Source organism: Solea solea, chromosome 19 (genome assembly GCF_958295425.1).
Source record: "Solea solea chromosome 19, fSolSol10.1, whole genome shotgun sequence".
NCBI classification, from domain to species: Eukaryota; Metazoa; Chordata; class Actinopteri; order Pleuronectiformes; family Soleidae; genus Solea; species Solea solea.
This window is the reverse complement of record NC_081152.1, coordinates 14,431,428-14,458,027: the sequence shown is the minus strand read 5'-3', so window position 1 is coordinate 14,458,027 and position 26,600 is coordinate 14,431,428. Positions and strand designations below refer to the sequence as shown.

General features: G+C 42.5%; 1 protein-coding gene across 2 annotated transcripts in view; it reads right to left on the bottom strand.

Annotated features, from left to right (window-relative positions):
* The window catches only part of sh2d3ca (SH2 domain containing 3Ca), a 53,438-nt gene that overhangs the window by 10,803 nt on the left and 16,035 nt on the right, over nt 1-26,600 (bottom strand). For both annotated transcript variants that reach the window (XM_058617647.1, XM_058617648.1), the window contains one exon: nt 242-370. In XM_058617647.1, the coding sequence (XP_058473630.1) occupies nt 242-370 (129 nt within the window). The remainder of the gene's footprint in view (nt 1-241; nt 371-26,600) is intronic.

Genomic DNA, 26,600 nt, shown 5'->3' with positions numbered 1-26,600 from the left:
GTTCTACAGTATGTGATGGAGCAAAGCCACACACTATCAACACTCAAACTACTCACATTCTGATAGCAGAACTTTTTAATTTGCAGTGATAAAATAAACATAAAGAGGAGAATTAAACTGCAGCTGTTGCCATTTGCAAACGGCCTCGCTTTATGTTGCAATTTCAATTTAAAAAGTACAAACATTTTTCAGCTCCACTATGCATTCATGCATGTTTGTGCGTGAATGTGTGTGCGCTTACCTCTCTGGGTATGTGCCCATGGTACCAGCCATGGCTCCTGATGTCAGCGGGGCTGAGTTTAAGCTCCTCCTCCAGCTCCTTGCGAAGCTTCTCCGGAGGAGACTCCAGCAGGTACTTCTCCTTGGAGAACTGAACGAAGGCAACATGCGGAGGAAAGGAAAGACATCAGTGTCATCAGAGTATCTATAGCTGTCTCTCAGAGGGTTATTTCTCAACATAAAAATACACGTTTTTAGACATTAAAATATGTGATGCTTGTGTGGCTTCATTTCAACAAACACTGACGTGCAGAAGGCAACACTGCAGGGAAGCAACACACACACACACACACACAAGAACCGATGCACAAATCATCATGATTAAGCCCTTATTGTTCTCATTTACTGCAGAGACCTCGCTTTAGCTTTTGAGCGACGGTCACACAGGAGGATGGCTTGTAATGACGCACACACACACACACACACACACACACACACACACACACACACACGCACACAAACCACTGGATCAGATTTCTGATTTCAAAGCTTCCTATTCCCGTTTGCACAAAGAACTGCGCTCGAGGGAAATCAGGCTTGTAAAACATGGAAATAAATTCCACTGAACATTTTCATACTTATTTACGGACAAACACAAAGACTCAGCGTTGCATGTGTGTGTGTGTGCGTGCGAGAGATAACGAAAGCGGCATAAGTCGAGGTTTTTGCATATTGCACATGGTTTGTTTAAAGCCGCACAATAAGAGGCCAACGATAAGTAAACACGCGTGAAGTGGTCCTGAAGAAGAGAAAGTGTTCATATATATATATATATATATATATACACAGCATCAACGGCAGTCAACAGTTGTTTGCTGTAGGTGGACGGACACAGAGACAGTAAATCCCACACTGGGACCTTGATGTTATGTGAAGACGCCATAACAACAGGAGACTCTGGAAAGACTGAGTTGAGATGGATGATCTAAGAGGAGGCAAACAGGGCACACACACAAACACACACGCACACACACATACACTTACACAAATATGCACAAAACACAGAAATCCACTCAGGAATAAACAGAGAGAGGAAATAATCTTGACTCTGCCAATATCAAGAGAAATGAGAGTGGAGACCAAAATAAACAGTAAACAGTCTTGTCGCTAAGGCTACCCTGTCATTTCCCCCAATACGCTCCTTCATCTCTTTTCTCTCTCTTTCTCTTTTCCCGTCTTCTTCTTCTTCAATACCACACCGCCATAAAGTTTCAGTACACTGTGACACTGTTGTTGTTGTGAGCGAGCATCAGAAATGCATATGTGTGTATGTGTGTGTGTGTGTGTGCGATACGCGGAGACTACATGAGCAAAATAATCGATGTTATCGTCTCCAGGTCATTATTAACTTCTACCCCCCCCCCATCTGCCCTTCTCTTCCTCCTCTCTTCTCCAGGGCCTCAGGGAAGGATGGAGGAATATCACAATGGAGGCTCACTCTCCCAGATTAGATTTGAGGTGTGTGAATGTATATCTATATATATATGTATGTGTGTGTGTGTGTGTGTGTGTGTGTGTGTGAGTGTGAGTGTAAAGGGGAGAAGAGGCCAATAAAAGAGCAGAGAGGTCAAGTGTGCAGTTATTGCTTTTCCTTGTCTCTGTGGAAACCGAGAGGAGCCTCGCCACTGAAGTGATGCTCAACAGTGAAGGTGGTGCGTGTGCATCTGTGTGTGTGTGTGTGTGGGGTGTGTGTGTGGGGTGTTGGGGTAAATTGAAATGTCAGTGGGGCTCTATTTATGATACAGTTCAAGCAATAGACTGACATGAGCGGGGACACGGTGACAGAGAGGACTGGGAATGGACAGACAATCAAAAGTGATGCGACAAGGACAAACAAAGACACGAGAGAACATCGGCGTCGTTAAATTCCAATATGTGAGGGTTAAGGAATATGGCACATGTATGTGACGAACGCGCACACGCACACGCCCGTCATCCATCTGAACCCTTCACACGGTGTCTTTTCTGCAGAGAAGAGCGGGAGATAAAGGAGTTCACAAAAGCTGAGAGAAAAGAATACGAGACAAGTATTTGGACTATAGAAATACAAAAGGGAAACGTGGTATTACTACGACTGTTGTGATGACTAGCATGGCGACTCCTCGGTTGCCATGGCAACGTGTCCTTGTGTTTGTTGCACTGTTGGCTTGTCGAGGACATTCTGCAGCAGCTGCTGCTACTACTGGGTCAAACGGCACTAACACCTACGATACAACTACTAATGGTTCACTTATATTAGTCAGGACTTTATCATCGTTATCACAATCAATCACTCTTTTTCTTACACCCTCAACTATTCATACAACTACTATGACAACTATGAATTAACAACTGATCGAACTATTACCAAACATCTTTGTTCATACAGTAATCATTTTAAATATGTTTTTTTTTAATGAAAATGAGAATAATGATATCTTGAATCTCGCAATCGCAACTCCTGTCAAAATAATCGCAATTACATATTTATTCATACAATTTGTACTTTGACTTCAGCTACAATACAACTAAAACCAATACCAGGCAACCAGTACTAATACTGCCGGTACCACAACTACAATTATAATACTTCCACAATGCTATTTCGGTGATTTGCCCCTGCCGCTGTTGTTCTCTTGCTCATTTTATAGCTCTCATTGCTTCCACTCCTCCTGCCATTACTATATAAATTTAATTGCTACTGTCTTCTACGCCATTAGAGTCAATAACAGTGGCAAAGAGAGATTGAAATGCAAATGCAGTCTGCAATCACGCTCCGTATTTACTTTGCTGTGTGTATCAGTTTGATGGATGCACCGCACCATTGTGGCGCGTGGTCATCCCTTCATTTTAAACACGTGTGAAAATGACACAACTCACTGACAGAGCAAAAAAATAGTCCATGTCATGAATCAAAGGAGGGACAGACAGGAGAGGAAGTGAAGCAGACACACACACACACACACACACACACACACAGAGCAGGAACACATTAAGGGCAGACGTGCAGGAAGACAGGTAGCCCATTAGCAGATGAGAGAGTTCAGGTAATTTAGCAGCTGATGCAGGACTTAGTTTTCCCAAGAGGATACAGAGAGGAAAAAGAGCTTGGTGTGTGTGTGTCTGTGTGTGAGGGAAATTGACTCAATTCAATTTCACACGTGTGTTTATCCATGCATTCTCCTCCACATGAGGGTAGGCGGGGACCGGGCGATAGGCGGGGTCACACCCTGGACAGTTCGCCAGTCCATCGCAGGGCGACAATTCACTCACACTCACAGTCTCACACCATTGGTCAATTGAGAGCGTCCAATTTGACCTAATCCCCATGTTCCATGTCTTTGGACTGCGGGAGGAAACTGGAAAACCCGGAGAAAACCCACACACACACGTGGAGAACCTTGCCCAAGTGTGCTAACCACTACACCAACCATGTGGCCCATGTGTGTTCATCATGTGTGTGCAAATTCATCCATATTATACATACAGTACGTGTGAGTTCTACATGGCACTGTTCATTTTCTTTTTGTTTTGCCTCAAATGTTTATTATAACGTGCAAAAACATATAGTTTAAATCAGGGGTGTCCAACTCATTTTTAGTTTAGGGGTCAATTTGATCTCAAGTGGGCCGGACCAGTAAAAATAACAGCATAATAACCTATAAACAACAAGATCTCCATATAACGTTTAACATAACCTACAGAGCTTAATCGATTACTAAATTACTCGACAACTATTTTGATCATCGATTAATCAGTTGAAAGCTTTTTTCATGATTAAAACAAGATTTCTGATTGTTTAAGCTTCTTAAATGTGAACATTTCCTTCATTTCTTTGCTCTGGAGAACAAAGAAATCATTAAAAGTGAATGATTTTGGTTTGTGGACAAAACAAGACATTTGAGAAGATCATCATTTCCAGGTTTGACGAACACCGATCAACATTTTTAAAGGTTTTCTGATATTTTATGGACCAAACGATGAATCGATGATGAAAATAATTGTTAGCTGCAGCTCTACTTACAGATCCCAGTGGATCCACAAGATATCTGGAACTGACAAATTGAGTTTTGAGCACATAATGAGCAGACTGCAGGCCGGATCGGACCCTTGGGTGGGCCAGTTCTGGCCCACGGGGCCGTATGTTTGAAAACCCCGGTTTCAATAGACGGAGGAAAGTCAGGCCTACATGGGTCTGAGGGGCGTGTGTGAGCGTGTGAATATGAGTTATAGACGACAACACGGTGTGATCCATCACAGAAGTTACACCAACGTGCACTCGAGCCTGTTTCCTCGCTGCAGGACAATTAAACACTTTCATCACCAGCCACACCCTCGCCGAGGACAACAGACACTGCTATCACTCAAAAAAGGAGAAAGTCAAGATATGTGCACATATTTACACTGCTTATTCTGTCCAGTTTGCACGTTCGTTTATAACATTTTCAGGACAACAACGTTTGGGTTTGAACAAAAAGTTCATGAACACAACTCGATTGGCAATTTTAAAGAGAAATCCACACTCGTACAATCCACAGACAGCGGAGGAGCAACTCATGCGGCATAAATCAGCACGGCGTCGATGCTGATGACAAATTTGTTTGCTAATTCTCGCAGAAGGAGCATAAATCCAACGACCTTAAGCACATTTAAGGGAATCTTCAGTGAAAACAAACAACACCAAGTGATGGCGTGAATGAGAAATGTAGTGGAGGATAACAGCTGACAAGTTTAAACCCCGCACCCCCTCCCCAGGTAAAGTCTCGGGGGGGAATAAATTAAAAAACGAATTCAACTGTGGTAAAAAAAAAAGAAAAAAAGAATGCATTGAGAACAGACTGCAGCGCTCAGATGAGAGCTCATGTCAGAATGCACCTTCTTTCTTTTTTCAGCTCACGGGCTAGCCTCTCACCCCGTTGTCATGGTAACACAATGTGTGGCGGTGGCGGCAGTGGGGGTAGGAAAGAGCTGGGTGTGGAGGGGTGAGGGTCCCAAATCCTACACACACACACACACACACACACTGAGGTGAGGGCTCCAAATGCTGATATCCTTTGATCTGCTCCCTCTTTCTCCTTTTCCCCTTAAACTCCACCTCTCCTCTTAGAGGATAGAAACCAGGATTAATGCATTAAGACCCTTGAATCCTTATATACCCCCTCTCCCCACCACCAACCAACACACACACATTATCAGACATCCCCCCCCCCCTCTCCAGACTGATGTAATCCCTTTGCGCCCTCCAGCCTGATTGCCACTGTTATATTCACAGTGGTTCACACGAGTATAATGGTCTTTAAATCACGTGTAAAATGATAGGAGCAGTAAAAGGAGCGCTCGTAACATCACACCTTTCTATTTACCTTTTGCCTTTTCAGAGCGAGGTGATGATTGCGTGGCGTCAAAGTGAATGAAATTGCTGTTGCAAGGGCACACGCTGTTTTTTCTTTTTTTTTTATCCGACACCTTGACTTTTTATTCGGCACGTCAAATCATTATTCTGGGGATTTACTTGGAGACTGGAGATACGGGCAGATGGACTCGCTTGACCTTCGTCGTACAAACAAACAAATAAAATCCATATCTGCACTCGTGAGGTTTGTGTTTAACTCACAAGGTTGAGCGGTCACAACAAGGGACGCACGATAGTGGGACTTTTAGCCGATATCCAGATATTTCAGTGATTCCTTTTTCCCCCCAACTGCAGGGGTCATTTACTCAGTTTATACTCATGTCACAGCAGACGGGGATATAAAATATCTTCACTGGGCAAAATAAATAAGCATCAAAACAATTAGTCATTACTCATATCCGCTAACACATTTTAAAGCCTATATATCTGCTGAGACCGATATTGTCCTGATAATATCGTGCGTTCCTTACTCCCAACTTGTGTTTTTAGTGTTAAAGTCAGTTAATCAGTCTTTCGTTAATCATTTCTCAGACCAGGACTGGGCACTGATTCAATGACAATATCACAATACAGTTTTCTTTTCAATAGCGACATAACAAATGTCGACTTGCGCAAACATACTTTGAGATATTTATTTATATTATTTATTTATTTATCATTTCACCAAAGTTTTCTTCAACTTTCATTAAGGAGCAGAACTCTGTTTTTTAATTATCTGGCATTTATCACCCACCCTGGTCTCATACTTATTATAGAGCGAATTTCTTAAATGTTTTTTAAAACCTTGTTTTAAAATGTTCACATACATTTAAGGACTTTTTAAACAAGGTTTGAAATGTGTCGAGGGTTCAATCGCAGGCTGTGGTTGCTCCCTGATGACTGTGCCAACAGTCAGTCTGTTACTTTCCCTGCACAGTGTCGTGTCGTCAAGTTACAGGAGAGTAGAGTAGTTACAGTGGACGACTGGCCTTGTCCTAGTATACAAGCACTGGAGGGGAATTCATTTATTGAATGATGTGTGCAGACCTCCACTCCACTAGGAGGCGTGTCTTCCTACCATCCATTAACTTAAAAATATGAAATTCTTTAAATTGTCAGAGCATAAAATAGCTCTCGTCAGTCCAAAAAACCTATATACCAGCCTGAATTTGTTGTTAGATGTTTTTATTCTTTTTTTTTTAATGTTCACGTCCCATTTAAATGCGTTGATGGTAAATGACCAAATCATAAAAATGCATGACAACATCTTTATTTGCTTTTACTGAAAAGTGGAAACCATAAAAAACCGACTTAAGTGTGGAATGAGACCAGTGTTTCTCATATATATATATATATATATATATATATATATATATATATATATATACTATATATATATATATATATATATATATATATATATATATATATATATATACTGTATATATATATATATATGTATATATATATATATATATATATATATATATATATGGGCTGCCATTAAAAGAACAGTTACCGCTCTCAATGTACATTTTCCTGTACGGATTCCACTTTGCACTCAAGTCAATAAATAAATAATAAACAGCCTGAAGAAAATGACCGCGCTGATGTTCTATAGCAACATCAGACGACCAACTTTTGGTTACGATGAGCGAGAGAGCGAGAATATGAGACGGATAACACACACACACACACACACACACACTCTTAAGACACGACATTCACATGGACAGCCCAAACAAAGTGATATCCCGAACAATAACCAGGTAAATGTCTAACTAACTAACCACAATTTAAACCCGAGCCCTAAACATCTGGACATTTTTGGCTCATTTTAACCATAAAAGGACCGGAGAATGTCCTGTAACTTAGTGCTTTTGCCCATTTTTACAGAATCATTTCCAATATCTGGCAGTTATGTACAGTTTCTGCATGTTAAAATGACGGTTTTAACAATTTAAAATGAAGAAAAACAAAAAGGGTTGCACAAGAGCAACAGAAATTTGCACAGTATAAAACAATTTTTTGAGTCTCTCAATGTTTAATATGCAAAAACAGGTGTTCTTCCCACACACAAACAGCGTGAGGGAAATTACCGTAATAACCGCATGTTGGCATTGACGTGCAACGTCTCAGCTCTCAGATATTGTTTCCGATAGCACAAAACGTTGCGTTACTACGGTGACGCAAAGTGCGCTTGTGCAAACGTGCCGCCAGCGATTTAACGAGTTAACCAGTTCCTGTTTTTGTTCACCATGGCGACGACTGGTCCTGACAAGGTCAACGCTAAAGTTGTAACAAATACAAGACACACTGTACAGTATATGCACGTGCGAACACAAACAGGATCTAATCCTCCCTTGAGGCAGCAGGGTACAGTGTGTACAGTGTGTGAAGAGTGCTGGTGTGAGCTGTCAGTCAGGAGGATGGTATCACACAAGCGACCCCCTGGAATGAGTGACAGCTGGTGAACTGGATATGACACACACCTACATTCCCGCTGCAACTGTGCAAAGCAAAAGTGGCACTCTGCTCCACACGGCTCCGCGTGCTCTATCTCTCTCTCTCTCTCTCTCTCTCTCTCTCTCCCCTTCTTCTTCTTCTTCTTCTTCTTCTTCTGCTCGGCTGTTTCGATTGTGATTCCGATCTCTCTCTTCAGTTCAGAACATGATTTCTGACAGCCGTGATACACATCATCGCTGGGGTGTGAGGAAGTGATGAAGCTCCAGTACAGTATACAGTATATGCTCTGTTTGGTGTTTAGCACATGTCTTCCCCCTGTGAGGCGCCAAGCTGCGATAATTCCCCACTGTGTGAGCTGAGAGACACAAAGTCTATAGTTTCCTGTCTTCTGCTCATAAAACTTAACTACTCCTACGACTGAAAGTGACCTTCGTCAGTCGGGAAAACGTTCTTAATCAGCTCCTCTCTCCTGTCATGTGAATTATTGTGGCTGGGCAACGAGAACAGACTGTTAAAGAGGGGATAGAGTGGGTTTAGGGGGCATGGGTCTGATTTTTGATCAGTGATGGGGGGGTGAATGAAATCTAAGGCCTTGTTCGGACTAGATTGGTTTCCGAAGTCCAGGCAGCAAAGCAATGGAATCTGACTTCATTAAACCGTTTCCAAACCACACTTAGAGCTCATTCAACAAGATTTCTGCACATTATGTCACGGTAATAACACTCAAATTGGATTTCAAATTTTCTTTTGCACCACTCTTCACCGGAAAAGTCAAGGTGCAGAATTTCCTCTGTGACACAAGGAAAACTCAGCACCAGAGGAATTCAGCAGAAGCCTTTTTGGATGAGGGGGCGAAACGTCTTCAAGAACCTAACAGAAGTCCAGTAGCACTTAAAGGACTAACCATGGGAAGTCTACACAGACATCTGCCTGGAAAGACCTGAACACAGCTATGAGAATTAAACACAGGCTGTAAAAGAATCTTTTTATATAAATGAATGCCAGCACTCGCCTTTTTCTCTATGAACCAAACCCCCTGCTATTCATATTTTAATGTCTCCTTCTCTGAGTCACCTCATTTCCTGCTTTTAGTTTCTGACCAAAAACACTTTTTTAGTAGAATTATTTCCTCTCTCTGCCTCCCACTGTTTCTCTCTCTCTCATCAACCTGCTGAGAAACATCTATCAGCACTTTGATAAAAAAAGGGTCATTAATGAGAGTAAAACATGAGTGTGTGTGTGTCATCATCTAAAAGATAGACACTGACAATCTGAATGAAAGCCGAACGTCCGCTCTGTGTTATTATGAGTGTGATTATGTGCAGCTATAATACCGACACTCCTGTGAATTCAATTGTATCCGTCGTTCTGGGCTCATTCATCCTGGTCTTCTAAAGTCAGCCGAGGGTTTGCTGATGACAGCGCTGCAGGGGATGATGAGGAGAGGACACCTCCACATCCCAGATGCAAATATAAGAAGAACATAAAAATGTATTTTATCCTCTTGAAACACGGACAGATTCAAACACACACACACACACACACGCACACACGACCAGGCACAGGAGTAGATAAGATTTTAATGATGTTTGACTGCTGAGTACGACTCCTGCCTGCACGCCGCTCCCTCGCCTCCTAACCCCGCAGTTCCTCTGCTAAACAGGCCTATAGGCTACTCTTACTCTCTCTCTCACACACACACACACACACATGGAAAATAAGGAAGCGGGGAAAAAAGAAACCAGCTGCATCCCCAGAGACACAAACCCCACAAATACACACACACACACAGCAAAACAAGAAAAAGCCAGAGAAACATAGAAACCGTTACGTTAAGTGTAAAGTCAGGCTGACAGTGTCCCATAATACTAACCAAAGGGAGCGACCTCGTGTTTAGTCATTACGGCTATAGATCAGGGCATCACCCAGACACTGATTGGAGATTACACAGATTCAATTCAATTCAATTCAATTCAATTATACATTTCTATGGATGAAACGAGATAGCCTGCTGGAGGCTAATTCGATCCTAACGAGTTTAATACCTCCACTAATGACACAGCAGCGCGGCTGTAACTGGATACGCACGTGGACTTAACGCAAACACTTTCACAGCAGGGACTAAGCTCTCTGTGGACATACAGTGGCGCATGTTGTCGGAAGAGTCTTCTCAAGGTGTTGTCGCTGAAAGGCCTCGTTTTCTTTGATGGGACGATAAATGATCGATTTTGACAAACGGTTCATCGTTGACTTGGACTTGAAACAAATGGGATTTATTGCACGTAAAAAAAAGAGGCTTTAAACATAAAAAAAATGTAATTTACCTTGAAATTACTTTAAATTATTGTACATTAGAGCTGAAACAGTTACTAAATGAACCGTCAACTATTTTGATAATCGATTTATCGGTTTTAAGGGTTTTTTTCATGATTAAAACAAGAATCCTGATCGTTTTAATTTCTTATGTGCAAATATTTTCTGGTTTCTCTGCTCCATATAACACAGAAATCATCTCGTTTGTGGACAAAACAAGACATATTGAGAACGTCATCATTTCCAGGTTGAATATCGGCAATGTAAAGAGTTTGCAGAAAGGGAAACAAAGTCTTTATATGAAATCACTTCACATAGAGAGACCGACCAACAACAACAACAACAACATCAAAAAGAAAACAGCACATAAGTGTTTTGCTTTGTTTTCATTGACTTCTTTGTGCCCGACTGCAGATATCCGTTATCTGTCCGTGTGTAATATGTGAAAGCTGTGGACGCGATAGAATGATTAATGTCCACAAAACAAAATCATTATGGAGAATAAAACCAAAAAAACAAAAAAACTGAACACACTCACACACACAGGCACAACACCCCGCCACTCGTTAAACGTCGACTCAGCAGTGCCCCACCTATGGATGCTGTTGCCATGGCAACTCCATAGTTTGCATGCCCCAGCTGGTACATCCCTGAGGAAAAAAATATGTAGGCTGTGTGTGTGTGTGTGTGTGTGTGTGTGTGAGACACAGAGAGGTTAATGTGCCCCATGTGTGCTTTGCTCTGTCATGTGCAGCGGCGAGCACCGAGGGGGAAAACATGGCAGGTTTGGAGCAGTTATAATGGCGCCCAATTGTGTGAAAGATTGTCTGTGCCTAATATTTTTCTATAGTATTATTGGCTGTATTATACCTAGTGGTTTGTAGAGTAATTCACCCATAAATGGAGACTGAAAGACTTTTATTTGAAGCCAAATTTTATAAAAAAAAAAACAATATTTCTTTTGAAACTGCCAAACACTGGCTGTCAAATTCTGAACTCAATCCAAATTAATTAAAATCCAATAGAAAAATCGCAGCAGAAGCTTAAAAAAAACAAACAAAAAAAACAAAGAAAGTGCAGCTCCCCCAGTCCTGCTGATTTCTGCTGTGTTTCTTACAGTGACTCATGCTTTTAAATTTACTCACATTACAGTGTGTGCTTATCTGGTTTTCTGCCAAAATGGCTGAGAGGATTTGGGTAAAGCAGTACAACATTTAGTCATGTCTCCAGCTGTTCGCTTGTGTTGCCTACAGCAAAAACAGTCCACCAATATAATTGAGGATTTAGCATGAGCCTGACTTACATGAATGTAATCTATGCTCCATCTATAATCTTTGTATTGTAGATTATGAAAACTTCACAATCAGACGGTCATAAACATGCAAACACACACATGTACAGAATTAAAGAATAAAACCTTGGCTCTGTCAAATATTATAGACAACAATCAAGTTTCTATTGTTTATTGACTGGTGCAGCTGACCCGACCCTGCTGCTCAAAGCTCAGAGTAATCACAGAGAAGGGAAATAAAAAAATAAATATTTCTGTGCCTCACACACACACTTCACTCCTCCCTCACTGCAGTGCAATTTATAGAACACTCAAAATGTACACACACAGCACCACCTCATGTGGCGTCTCCTTTACTACCACACTTTATTTTCCACTTGCTTTTCATCCGGGCTCTGTTGCCTCATCAACACCACCGCCTGTGAGTCAAACACCGCCGCCTTCCACAGTTGGCTTTTATCCTGACACGGTGTCGAGGGTTATAGCACCGAGTGTCGGCTGAGTGCAGTGTGACGACGATTTATTACATGACACACATGATATTCTAGCATCAGATTATATCAGTGACAATGCGGATGACTCGATGCAGTATTGAGTACAAGCATCAGTAGGGATACACGATATTGGACCTTTTTTTTTTTTACAACTTTATTTACCATTTTTCCACATTAAAAACATTGACATCAATGGACAAAACTGGACTTTCTGCCAATATCCGGTATGCCAATATATATCGGTAGTGCTTGGGCTGAAATCGATACCGATACCGTATATATATATATACACATGTTTTCCCTGTGACCCTGCATCAGATTTGACTGAGCAAAATAAATAAACAACAGTTGTAGAGGAAACAGTCCATTTAGCCTACTGTTGTGGTCAATACGTGTCCATACTGATATCATGCCGATAATACCGTGCATCGCTCAGTATCGGTACACTACGAGTGAAATCTGACTCTGAATTTAAGCTGTTTAAGAAACAAGATGGTGCTCACACAACATGGGGGAGAGATAAAAGACAACAGCGCAACAGTGAGGGGAGGAGCCTGGGACAATGAGCCTTCTGCTGATTGGACAAGCACGGACTAAAACAGCCAATGAGAAAATGTGAACGCAGTAGCAGATACGCCGATTTTCATGTATACATGTATACATTTAAGACTTTAAACTTAACTGTGAGGACTTACACCTGGATCAACAGATAAAATGACTGAATACACATGCACACTGGCTCTAAAGTCATTTAGGGGTTTATTTACACTTACAAATCACCACATTGGACACGGACAAAAGGAAAACGTAGAAACTGATAAGATCCAAAGATTGATCCAAAGTTCTAAATAGTTCATGAAGCACATCTGGACTCTTCAATAACCTGTATGTATAACAACGCAAATTACAACCATTTAGTTCGCTTTTTTATTATTCTTATATATTTCTATCCTTTTTTTCATGCTCTTTGAAAAGGTGCAGCTGTAACACAAGAATTGCCCGTCGGAGATCAATAAAGTATTCTGATTCTGATTCTGATTGCAATATTGGTATTGGTATCAATATCAGTCACCATGAAGTGGTGCTGAGCCACCGCCTGGTTGACAATATCTTTCTTTTGGACACACCTTAGCTTCTGTCTTTGGAAGATGGTCCAGAGTACTGCACTGAGAGCCCTTTCTGCTGTGTGACAGAAACAAGCTGCTTTCTCTAAGCCTTTGTAGACTTGACCTGGAGCATCTATCTACTGCATGTACCATCACAAATGTCAACATTCAGCCAATGTATGCACAAAAAAAAAAAAATGCAATTATGACTTGGTCACAGGTGAATTTTGGGACACTGCAATTCCACCGAGAACATCCTCATTTTTCACGCATTGACCATATTCACTTCACGGACTAGTTGTAAAACAAATTCCCTCCATCGCATTGTGTGTCTCTCTCTTCCTCTCCCCGCATCGCTCTCTACATCCCTCCTTAAAGCTCTAACCTGTCATCTCTCAGCCACACATCAGATCATTCCCCCTCTCTGCACTTTCCCTCACGGATCCACTCAGCCGCTCTCTGTCAGTGTGTGGCTGTTTGTGTGTGTGTGTGTGTGTGTGTGTGTGTTGTTGCAATCACCTTGTTCCATCAGCAAAACAAGAGACAGAGACAGAGACAGAGACACATTTAAAGGCAGCAGGAGAAGAGTAAAAACTAAAAAGCTGCATGAAATTAAGCATTACATCAATAATTTACAAACACGTGCTCACATTCATCTCGTCTTCAGCGGTTCTGACAATATATGCGTCTGTCTGCTTTGTTCATACGACACCGGCCCAATATGTCATCACATAATTCTCTGCAGCTGTTATTCTGAAGAATCAGGTTCAACTTTAATTGTCCTTTTTTTTAATTTTAGCAGCATTTCCCTCCAGATAAAAACAAAAACCCCAAAACATCCTCTTTAATGTCTTCTAGCGAATCAGGAGCTGTCAGACAACCAGCACCAGCTGGGACAGCTGAAAGATGCTTTGGGCAGTTCATTCACTCCTCTCAAAAATACATATCTAACCATTCATTTTGGCAGCTTGGAGAGGTGCGAGGCACGGGCGGGGGCAGAGGGGTCATGAACAAAAAAAATCATCGAGAGAATCACTAATATCACCAAACGTCTCTAAACACGCCGTCTCTTTGTGTGACAAGTTAATGTGGAGTGTTGTAAGTGGACACAAAGAGACACCCCCCCCCACACACACAATCACACACACACGCCATTTCCCTTGAGGACTGTGTCACTCGCTGTCATCCTCACTTCTCTGGGCTGAACCACTAATGGCTAATTTGTCAGCTTTGGGGGTAAAAGGTCAACACTCTGATGGATGGAAGGTCTGAGGACACATCAATATTAAGTGTTATTTGTCCTAACACCACATATAGTTTATGTACAACATAACATATATATATATATATATATGCATATATAAGTACTATAGCACTCATGACCAACTCAGATGTTCTATATATGCCGATTTACACACATCCATGCACACACATCCATTCCTTCCATTTCATTTACCACAGGCCGGTGCCATTACCATCCATACTAGTACCATTTATCTTGACAGTGACAGGTGTGAGGGGGACAAACCACAAACCCACAATGCATTTACTGCATGGAGTTAAACAGGGAAGGGGACAATAATGGGAGTGAACTGTGAGGGGTTGGTTAAGAGTTAAAAGAAGATAAATACAAATATATACTGTATATCTGTGTCAATCATATGATATTAACCCTTAAAGACACATATTTGTGCTTTAGGCTTTTCATTTCTAGCATATTTTATCCTTCTTTTCATGCATATTGCATATGTTATGTTAACCATTTATAGCAGGTGGTGCATTTTTGAGTTTTCTTAATTGTTATTATGTATTTCTTTTATTTCTAGTCGACTGTAAACAATGTTAACTGAAATACTCACACTAAACACACCTAAACAACAAAATGTGCTCATTGAAACCCGTTCACGTCACTATTTTTGATGCATCGTGTTTCTGCTAATCTTTAAGATATACAAGGCTGCAATAATCAAACCAAAAATAATCCAGTTTGCATGAAGTATATTGAAAATAATAAATTTATTGTGTTTTTTTAGACCATAAAATGAAGGTGCATCGTGCCAAAACTTGGCAATTTAAGGGTTAAAAGTGTTAAAAATTCATTAATATTTGATATGTATGGAAAGCTCTAGGTGCGTTAATATAAGTTTTTTTGAGGATTAAAAGTGATTTAGGTCACATATTTAATCAACGTGACTGACAAGCGTAAAGCCCAATTGAATTTCTAATTTAAATTAAAAACCTTCCATTACGAACATCGACTTGTACACATTACACAATTAACACATCTGTTTTATTTACTGTACTTCAATAAAGGCTGTGGCCTGAACCGCACGCAGCCTTGTTACCATGGATACAGACACATATGGTGACACAGCATCTAATTAATTAATCAATGAGTGACAGCAGAGGATTAATCAGTTTTGCCGTATTAAACACGGCCAAGAAACAGCATTCAAATGAAAACATAGACAAACACGACCACAGCTTTTGAAGTTTTTCTTTTTTGTTGTTGTTTTTCTAGACACACAAAGTTAATTAAATTGCCTATGTGTGTGTGTGTGTGTTTGTTAGTCATAATTTCTGTTTGAAAATGGAGCATTTCACACCCCCTCCCGGTGTTCGGGGATTAGGTTTAAATTTAAGCTTCAAATAAAAGTCAAAAGCGGATCAAATCAAAATTCACTGCCCTAAAAAACTGCACTGTTTGCATTTACAGGAGGAGATCTCACTTCCTCGGAGCACAAGGAGGCGAGCGCGTCGAAACTCTGCTGGGAAGAAATTATTTGTGGCCATATGACTTATGATAGACTGTGGTGCCGCTTGGCAGGCTGTCGGTTGTTTTTTTTTTAAATGTGGTGTTCCTCGCAGATCATTTTTGGGGATGTTTAAACCCCTGAATAATCCATGTTGTCTCTGATTGACTTAACAGGAGTTAGATGCAAGGATTTATACGACGCTGAGTGATATAAAGCTGGACTCACACTTCATTAACACGTCCTTTAATGCAAGCTTAGAAACTGACAAGATAAACATCCATAGGGGCTTCATGTTCTCAGTACGTCCTTTCAATATGAAGCTATATATATATATATATGTGTGTATGTAATCTCTGAAAAGACGATTAGCCTGGAAAGCAAAGGGGAGAAAAAAGCACAACAGACAGCTGACAACACACATTCTGCAAGCTGTATGTAAGAACAATCTTCATGTTCATGTTCCCGTGTTGATTCAACAACCAGCAGGGACATTTTCTTCCAAATGGACGGATGCAGACACAAAGAGTGCCATGTGTGGAGTCTGCTCTGCGTCTCCAAACACTCTCTTTGGACGGAAGGTCACAGCGGGGAAGTATATCATCATGTTTGTTAGTCGCACGGTCACAGTGACATCCTACACTACTGCTGCGTCAGTACACACACGTACACACACACACACACACACACACACACACACACACACACACACACACACACACACACACACACACACACACACACACACACACACACACACACACACACACACACACACACACACACACACACACACACACACACACACACACACACACACACACACAGTTTGCCCAGTCACAGTACAAACAATGACCCACAACAGACCTTGGTACAGGACACACAAACACACCCCACGAGCAGCAAAGAGATGATGGTGAGGACACTTGGCTCGTTTGCATGCACAGTTTAATCCAGCTAAGGCCGTAGTCCGGCTAAGACGGGCAATCGGACAACTTGACCAGTCTGACTATACATGCGGAGGGAGGAGAAAGTCGATTTATTGGCCGTGTATGTTGGACTCTGTATCTCTCTATATGCTAGAGCTTATTGAATTAGTTTCCTGTTGACCTTTAAGTCACAGAAAAACAATGGATGGTGCTGTGGTTCTGCTGCTGTACATGTCAATCAAGATACAAATTAGATCAAGCATGGGCTCCTGTGGTTGCTGAATAAGACGCGGCAACAGTGCTGCAGTTCATACATCGTCTCCTTCTACTTCTGGGTCAAAGACCGGAAAGGAAATTAAACACCAGGGGAGGAAATTAAGTCTGACTCCAGTCCAATTAAGCGTAAACATGCAGGAATAATCAGACTACGGATCACATTGTCATGCTAGTCCGATTCGAATGTAGTCGGACTAACAACCTGTTTACATGACATTAAGAAAACCGAATTATTGTCTTAGTCTGACGAAAATCCGACTTTTAACATGCATGTGAACACACTGACTGTTAAAGATTAGGCAACTGTAGAGGAAATAAAGCGAAAGATAAGAGACACATACACAATAAACAAGGACACATAACCTGCCATTATAAACACAATGCTGACCTTTGCATATCCTCTCATCACTGGTAAACAAATAAAAATACATAAATAAGTTGCAGAGACGGGACAGAAGACAACAGGGGCGAGGATGAGACGGACAAAAAGAAAGTGGAGAACACACATGATGAGATGGAAATGAGAAACAGTCTGCTCCCATAGGTAGAACAAAGATGCATTTAAATCAGCTTTATCTCCCTGTTACAAACACACACACACGCACACACGCACACACAATTCCTCAACACCTCCGCTCGTGCAGACCGGCAGAAAGAAGCGCACCCTAGAGCCATGATGCTATTGGCCAGAAATGATGTCATCTCTCTTCCCGGAGAATGAGCAGCAAGCTGTTCAATTGGCTGACGCAAACGGTGGGAGAGCGTGCTGAGGTATCAGTTCCATTCATACGGGGAGGCAACGGTGTGTGTGTGTGTGAGAGAGAGAGGGGGAGAGAGAGAGAGAGAGAGAGAGAGAGAGAGAGAGAGAGAGTGACCACTCCCCATTTGGACATACATGCAGAGCTAATAGGGACATGTCCATCATTCAGAGACACAGACAGTACCTGCTCCCTAATGGCTGCTTCTGTTTCTCTCTCTCTCACACACACATAACAAACACACACACACGCACACACACACGCTGGAATTTCGCTCAAATGCACACTATCAAATATGCAGGTAATCAAGCATGCAAACGCACACAGCTGCACACACCCATTTGGTGGCACTTAGGAGGGTTGAGATGGGTGTTGTCTCCCTGTTGTTACCGGGCTGTTGTCATGGTGATGCAGATGGAGCTTTTACTGCTAGCTGGGACTCTCACTTTGCAATAAACTACACACCTATTCCCCCATAAACACACACACACATACACACACACACACACACACTTGCTCTTACCTCTTTTCACTAAGCAACCTTGCCTTTGTGAGAGCTTTCAAGTGACAGAAAAAGAAAAGGGACTCCCTTTCACTGCTCTGTGTGTGTGTGTGTGTGTGTGTGTGTGTGCGTGTATAGGTGTAAGCGTAAACACTCCCTTGAGAGACACTCGACACGTTCGTCTAAGAGATGCTCATGGGAAATTAGCCCGAGATAGCCTATTATAAAAAAGCCCCGAGTTCACTCTCCTTCTCTCTCTCTTTCCTCCTTACATGCTTTACACCCCACACCACCGCCCTCCCCCCCACTTTTCCGTCCCACACTTCCCACTCATCACTTTTTTAGAGTATGATATCACTCGCAGGCTTGTAAGCGCCAGTGTAGCTGTAGGGACTTCTTCCAGGACTTGACATGTGAACACGTGACACTAGCCAGCCCTGGATCTCAGTCGCCCAGGTCTCTGTGAAAGAACCGGGACAGATACAAATCCAGAAGGTAACCGTAATAATGTAATTTAAAAAAAAATACTTAATATCTAATGTGGAATCTTGTACTTAATGAAATAATGACTTCTACCAGCTGTCTTCACTACTTTAACCAGTCCACATTTACAAAAACCCAGTGATTAGACGTAATCTATGCGAACATCCACACTGCATGGTTCTTATCAGCAGAAATGCTTAATCTCATTTGGATTGAATTATGTCCAACAAAGCCATCATATTTTAGGGAATTAAATCAGTTAAATTCATCTTCATGAACGCATGAGTATGAGAGAGAGGGGGAGAGAGAGAGGGAGAGAGGGAGAGAGCATTCATTGCCATTCTCAGCTGCTCTCTGCAAATCACCCAGAGACGCTTTAACAGCCCCGAGTCTTTTCATAAAAGAAAATGATGCATTAAAAACTCCACAGGGGTCCGCAGCCTTCTGTAACTCAAACACACTTTAGTGAGATTTATTTAAAATGAAGAATCAAATGCAACCGCCACTCGGAGAGCTGGAAAATTACAACCTTAACACAGTTCTTTAAGATATGCAGCGTTATTACGCTCAATTAGAGCGCGGCAGTACACGATCACGCGGTCGCAGTGTGGTTCGGTGGAAAGGACGACACAGTGTCCGTCGTAGAGCCACACTCACTTTACACCAGGCGGCCCACACTGTTGTGTATCAAACAAGGGGCTTTGAAATGCGGCCGGCTATTTGTTTCATTTGGGAGGACTGAACCTTTAAAGCAGCAGCAGCAGCAACAGCAGCAGCAGCAGCAGCAGCAGCAGCAACAGCAGCAGCAGCAGCAGCAGCAGCAGCAGCAGCAGCAGCAGCATCCGCCTGCCGTCCAACAGCCTCCGCATTCCCCGAGGTCAGCAGAGGTCAGAGATGAAGAGAGCGAACAATCGCAGACCTCCTGCTCCGAATCCCTTCACTGCCACGCTCCAGCTCAGCTGCGTGTGTGCGTGTGTGTGTGTGTGTGTGTGTGTGTGTGTATCCACAGGCATGTGTGTGCGTTCTCCAGTGAGAAACACACACACACACAATGTTTGTATAGCCCACAGTTTCAGTTCAAACGCAGACACTTCACTTCATTCATCTTAAAACACTTCACAGCAGAATCTGTGAATAAAAAGTTCTCGTACGGGAACGATCAGTCTCACTTTGGCGCTGCTGTGAACGCGGGGGACGTGATTCACAAACGCCACTAAATCTGCAGACTAGAATCAGCTCCTCTTTCATTTGTTTAACATCACCGAAATGAGATGAATGCAACTGTGGTTCTCGTTATCTTTATTTTATCTCATGGGCAAGATTTAAAGCGACAATCAAACCCAATATTTAACTTCATTTGTTAAAGGGGACATATTATGCAAAATCAACTTTTTAACCATTTTAATACTGATATTTGGGACTCTGGGGGCCCTACCAGTCGCCAAAGTGTGGAAAAACAATACTCAGTCATGTTTTCGTGGTTCCGCTTAGTGTAAGTATAGGCGATAAAACGCTCGATGTTGAATTCCCTGCGCTTATGACGTCAGCATGCGCATTTCACCGCGAATGTTACCGCCCCACCAGTACGTTTACTTCGCAAGCTCCACCTTAGCTCCACCTTGTCCCTGCCAGAGTGCAGGCGAGGGAGGAAGAGCGGTATTATGTCAACGTGGCGGGACAAGTGTGCTGTTGGTGGCTGCACAGTGGAGCACAGTGTTTTACAGAGGATTTTATATATGAAGCTAATGTGCCGGATAAAGTCAGCAATCGTGTGTTCGTGTGTTCGCACCACTTCACATCAGACTGCGGCCAGCGGTTGCCGTATTTAGTCAGGGGACGTATTTCACCGACGTACAAACACACACATTGTTAAGAAAAGATCACATAGAGCTCATAACTGACCATTCTGACACGTCCTAATTAAACATATTTGTTCAGTACGTCCTCCATGACCGGAGCACAGACTCAGTCTGATACAATCACATAAAGCAGCTGTTTATGCAGCTCGCCGCTGACGATCAGCGGTGCTGCACTCTCTGTGCAGCGGTGCTACACTCTCTGTGTCACCGATAGCCTAAACTGCCGCTGGCGATCGCTGATCGGCAGCGGCGCGCTGAATAAACTGTATGTTGCTGTATCAGACCGGAGACTGTCTGATACAGCGGTGGCGCGTTACACGGTGATCGCCAGCTCGCCGGAGCACCGGAGGTGGTCAGTGGTGGTGAGGTCTCCGGAGCACAGTCTCCGGTCTGATACAGCAACATACAGTTTATTCAGCGCGCCGCTGGCGATCAGCGGTGGCGCGTTACACGGTGATCGCCACCGCTGATCGCCAGCTCGCCGGAGCACCGGAGCTGGTCAGCGGTGGTGAGGTCTCCGGTCTGATACAGCAACATACAGTTTATTCAGCGCGCCGCTGGCGATCAGCGGTGGCGATCAGCTGATCGCCAGCGACAGTTTAGGCTATCGGTGACACAGAGAGTGTAGCACCGCTGCACAGAGAGTGCAGCACCGCTGATCGTCAGCGGCGAGCTGCATAAACAGCTGCTTTATGTGATTGTATCAGACTGAGTCTGTGCTCCGGTCATGGAGGACGTACTGAACAAATATGTTTAATTAGGACGTGTCAGAATGGTCAGTTATGAGCTCTATGTGATCTTTTCTTAACAATGTGTGTGTTTGTACGTCGGTGAAATACGTCCCCTGACTAAATGCGGCGACCGCTGTTTGCAGTATGATGTGAAGTGGTGCGAACACACGAACACACGATCTGATACAGCAACATACAGTTTAACTGTTTAACTGATTTACAGTTGGACAGTGTTCGGCTTGATCCTTTTGTAGGACGTCTCTTCCTGTGACGGCACTCTCGCTGACATGTTGATATTGTCAGAGAGCTAGTGGAGGGATGGGGAGACGAATAGAGCTGTAAAGAGGACAAATCAGAAACCCCCTGGAAGAAGTGGGTGTGTGTTTGCCTGTGTCTCATTTGCATATAAAGGGACCTTGCACGAAAACCGAGCGTTCTGAAAGGGGCGGGTTTAGCAGGGTTATTGAACTACTATGATTCTTCATCCTTATGGTATTTTGACCAAAGCATGTCACTGACATGTTCATTAGGACACCAGGGAACTATTTTAATGGGGGAAATAGGGTATAATATGTCCCCTTTAAGAATGAACAGTTATATTCATTCTTTGCTGGTAGGAAAGCAGCTATTTTTAACTGCTGATGATTTTTTAGTATTGACGATCATTCAAAGCTGCTTTGCAGTGAAATTTCGCCATTCACCCATTCACCCATTCACCCACACTCTATGTGCAGTGCGTTTCCTGTCACTTCTTAAATGTGAATATTTTCCGGTTTCTTTGCTCCACATAACAAAGAAATCGTTAAAACTGACTCATTTTTGGTTCATGGACAAAACATTTTTAACATTTTCTGGACCGAGCGATGACTCGATGAATCGAGAAAACAATCGACAGATTAACCGATTATGAAAATAATTGGTAGTTGCAAATAAATCACAAGGATGTTGGTCAATCGTGTGCGATATTAACGTTTTTCCTCATCCACGATGATCACATCAATAAAAATCTGTGCTTTTTTTTTAATCACGATGAGTGATAATATTGTCTATTGTCCCTTAACATAACAATTCAAAAGTTCCCTCTTTTCTGTTCCTCCTTACTTCAAAGCAACAACTTCTACCCGCGAACAAACAGAGCCCGACCATTATTGTCTCACGTGGCCAGATGGCTCATATCTTTAGTTGTTGTTTCAAATCCAGTAGAATATCAAGTTTCCCTGTTGCCTAAAATAAAAATAAAACCAAGTGAAACCATGAGCAGAGAACAAAGAGCAATTACACTGTTGCCTGTATAAACAGGTAAAGAGAAGATGGTGATTATAAGACGGGAGTTTAAGGGCCTTTCCATCTCTAACCTGCAGGTATTCTCCAGGATAATCTCTCTCCCCTCCACCAGCCTTTGTGTGAAGGGTCTAGACTGTAATTATTAAATGCACAGCTGTGTTCTCCATAGGTTTGTGTTCCCGTGATATTCTGTCTGGGGGGAGAAAAGGGGGATGATTACATGAAGCGCTGAGCTGGAAAGCTTTGTGATCCCGGGCCTGCAGCTAAAACGTCATGATATGAGGAGGCCAATTCCAGTTTTTTCTTTTTTTTTTCTTTCTTTCTTACATTTTCACTTGCTTGAGCGTTGAGCACACTGTGCACTCGCTGAACCACGGGATGCCTTCAGACAGATCCCTGCTCCCACGGCCTATCACTACACTCACACGTACAGTATATGACAAGCGGCATTTACTAATATCACAGAATCTATAACTCTTTTCTGCGGCTCTGGACTGAGCTTTTAATCTGCACAATTACCGTCGCAGAAACAAGTTAACAACATCTGATAAGAGGCTCGGCGAAGCGCACTGTCAACACGCGTGTTAATCCGCGATCTATCTCCATCGCAATCAAAAGACTATTTTCACCTTTAAGAGTGCTAAACAGTGACCTGCAGCTGGAGGATCACTTCACTCTGAGCTGGACTAAGATGAAGATTAAAGGAGACTCGGGGTACAATGTATCAGAGAGACAAAGCGCTGCTCAAGAATGAGATTACAGGGAACTCTTTATGGTGCCATTGAGACAAACGTAACACTTCCTGTAGCTTATTCACAGTAGAAGCCTCCAAGTGATGAGACTTTGAGCTTTAGGGTTTTCTCGTCTATTGTTCGGGCAGATTTTGGGTATATAATCTCTACATGTTTGGTAGTCATGCAGGGTTTAAACCATGCATAATGAGCCCAATTTTTTTATCTCAAACCACATTACCCTACAACGTTACTATGCACGGTATCCAGGAGAAGCCCAGAAGGAGATGCAAATCTCGCCCTGCACTGTTTTTGTTCATGCATTTGTTTTGACAGATTTCCCCCCGATGAATCCTCTGTTGTTGTTGTTAACTGTTCCCTGTTAAAGGTTCGTTCTTTGACTTTGGTGCGTTTGACTGAACGCACATTTACGTCTTCCTGACAGGCGGCTTCTGGTGTCAGTCTGAGTGGAGCAGGAGTAGTGGGATGCGTTTGTCGGGCTTCGACACGAGAACAATAAGTGTCGAGCAAACACTTATGAGTAACTGATGACATTAATCTTGTGTTTTGTGCTTGGTATATTGTTGATATTACAAAGCAAAGAGCAGGTAGACATTTGAATGAACAACACGTTGTTTGTGTGAGCAACACAGACACACACACACACACTGGTTTCTATGATTTAAGAAGACATTACATTGGCTTACACTCATTTCCTGCAGACTTACTCGAACCCAAACCTTATTAAAGGCGACATAGAATGCTTGTATCACACATATATGTTAGTTATGGAGGTCTACTTACATATATTAACTTGTTTTCATGGTTGAAGGTGACATCAAATGCTTGTATCACACAAATATGTTAGTTATAGCCGCGCTGTTTCAGACCAAAACCACACCCCCAGAACGTGGACTGTGTTGTGATTGGCCAGCCAACGAGAGCTTTCCCACTGTCCTGTGATTGGCCAGGTACCTGGAAGTGACGTAATAGATAGGCCAGCTCTCAGATACACAGCTCCCCCTCTGGCACGGTGGATGCTCTGCATCTCAGCAGCTACAACGAGAGTAGTTCTTCTTCTTCTGCGGTTGAATGTATGCAACCGGATGTGCCCGGACTAGTGCCTGCACCGGGAGGTGCTACGGTGGTGAGAGGAGTGGTGAGGATTTTTGATGACGACATCAAATTACGGAAGTGCCGATCCGCTTCGCAGAGCCCAGGAAAACTATAAAACCCTATTTTCTCAGCAGTGGCTGAACTGTTTGTTCTGAAACTTTAGGGTTTCATAAACGAGGTAATGACGCAGATACACACACACAAACGCAGCGTTAATTGGAGCTTCCGGTCTATGTCGCCTTTAACTTAAACCTAACTTTAAAACATGTCTTCACCTTAAAATGTAGTCATTCACATCAGGATGACTTGATTTTTGTCCCCATAATGTGACTATGTAATCAGATTTGGGTCCCTACAACATTAGGAATACCAGGTACAAACACACACACAAACACACACACACGCACACACACACACACAGTGTGCATCGCTGACTGAGACGTAGAAAAACAGACAGGGTTGATCCTCATTACTGCCAAAAACATCACGGTGCTCTAATGAGGATATGGACTCTAGAACAAAGCAATTTAAAGACGCACGCACGCACACACACACACACACATCACACACGCACGCACACACACTTATGCACAGCTGCCCTTCACACTATGAGCCTGCAGGGTGTGACAGGCAGGCATGCCAAAAGAGGATTTGTGGTGAAAAGCTTCGGGGAGGAGGGTGAGAGGGGGAGAGAGAGATAGGAGGAGTGGAGAAGAGGGGATTACATGGTGAATATTTCAGTACTGAAACATACCAGTTGGCTGGGACACACACACACACACACACACACACACATAATGGCATTAGCAGGGCCATATATTCCACGGCTAGCTTCACACTGGCTATACACTGAGCAGGGTGATGGGTAACACTAATACAAAACCACTGTGACCCCTGGGGATGTGACTGACAAGCTGATTGCTGGTTAACCTGCTGTGAATGACTGAGTGGACCAAAACCAGCCAAGCTCTTCTTCTTCTTCTACTACTACAGTCATCTAATAAATGCACCAAAACCAAACTAACACCATCTTAGCATGCAAGCAAAGCAGAGGAAAGTAATAATAACTTCATATAGATATTAAACATCATATAGAGGAGCTTGAAAGAGGTTCAGGTTCAGCTTGTGTTATTAAATCTGCGACTTTCTTTCTCCTGAGAATGAAGAGATGAGACATAAAGAAGGGACACGAGTGCAATAAAGCCAGGCGGTTTAATATGTATGATCTATTTGTTACAACAACAACAACAACAAAAACAGGCTGGTGTCATAAATGAACACATACCATCACTTTTGCACATGGTATGTAAAATGTGTTAATGTATTAGTTGTTAGTTTCTGCTTTTGCAGAGCAGGTGTTCATTTGGTATTCAAAAATCTTTAATACAAAACTTTAGGGATTAAGTGTGTCATTACTGGGACTCGTGGTCTCCGTGCAGCAACAAACAAAAACAACTTCTGGTACATAAAAAAAATAAATAACTGGTGAGGTGAAAATGACTTTAAATTATTTAGTTGAAAGTAAGTAAATTATATATATAAAAAAGGTTGATAATGAAGGTGATGAAGGATATTAGTTTTGGTTTCATGGTACAATGAAAATTGGTTATATATGTATATATATATATATATATATATATATATATACATATACATATACATATATATATAAAAAAAGAATCTTGACAGTGTACAGGACTAAATGCCAGAGAGGTGCCATGTTGTGAGGTCAGAGGTCAGCAGCAGTGGCCCAGATACAGTTGGACAGCAAGAACATTAAAGGACAGAGGGGACGGCTGCTGGCCAGTGCGATGGCTGCCCACATGCTGCTCAGGTCAGCAGGGGAGGCTACAGTGTG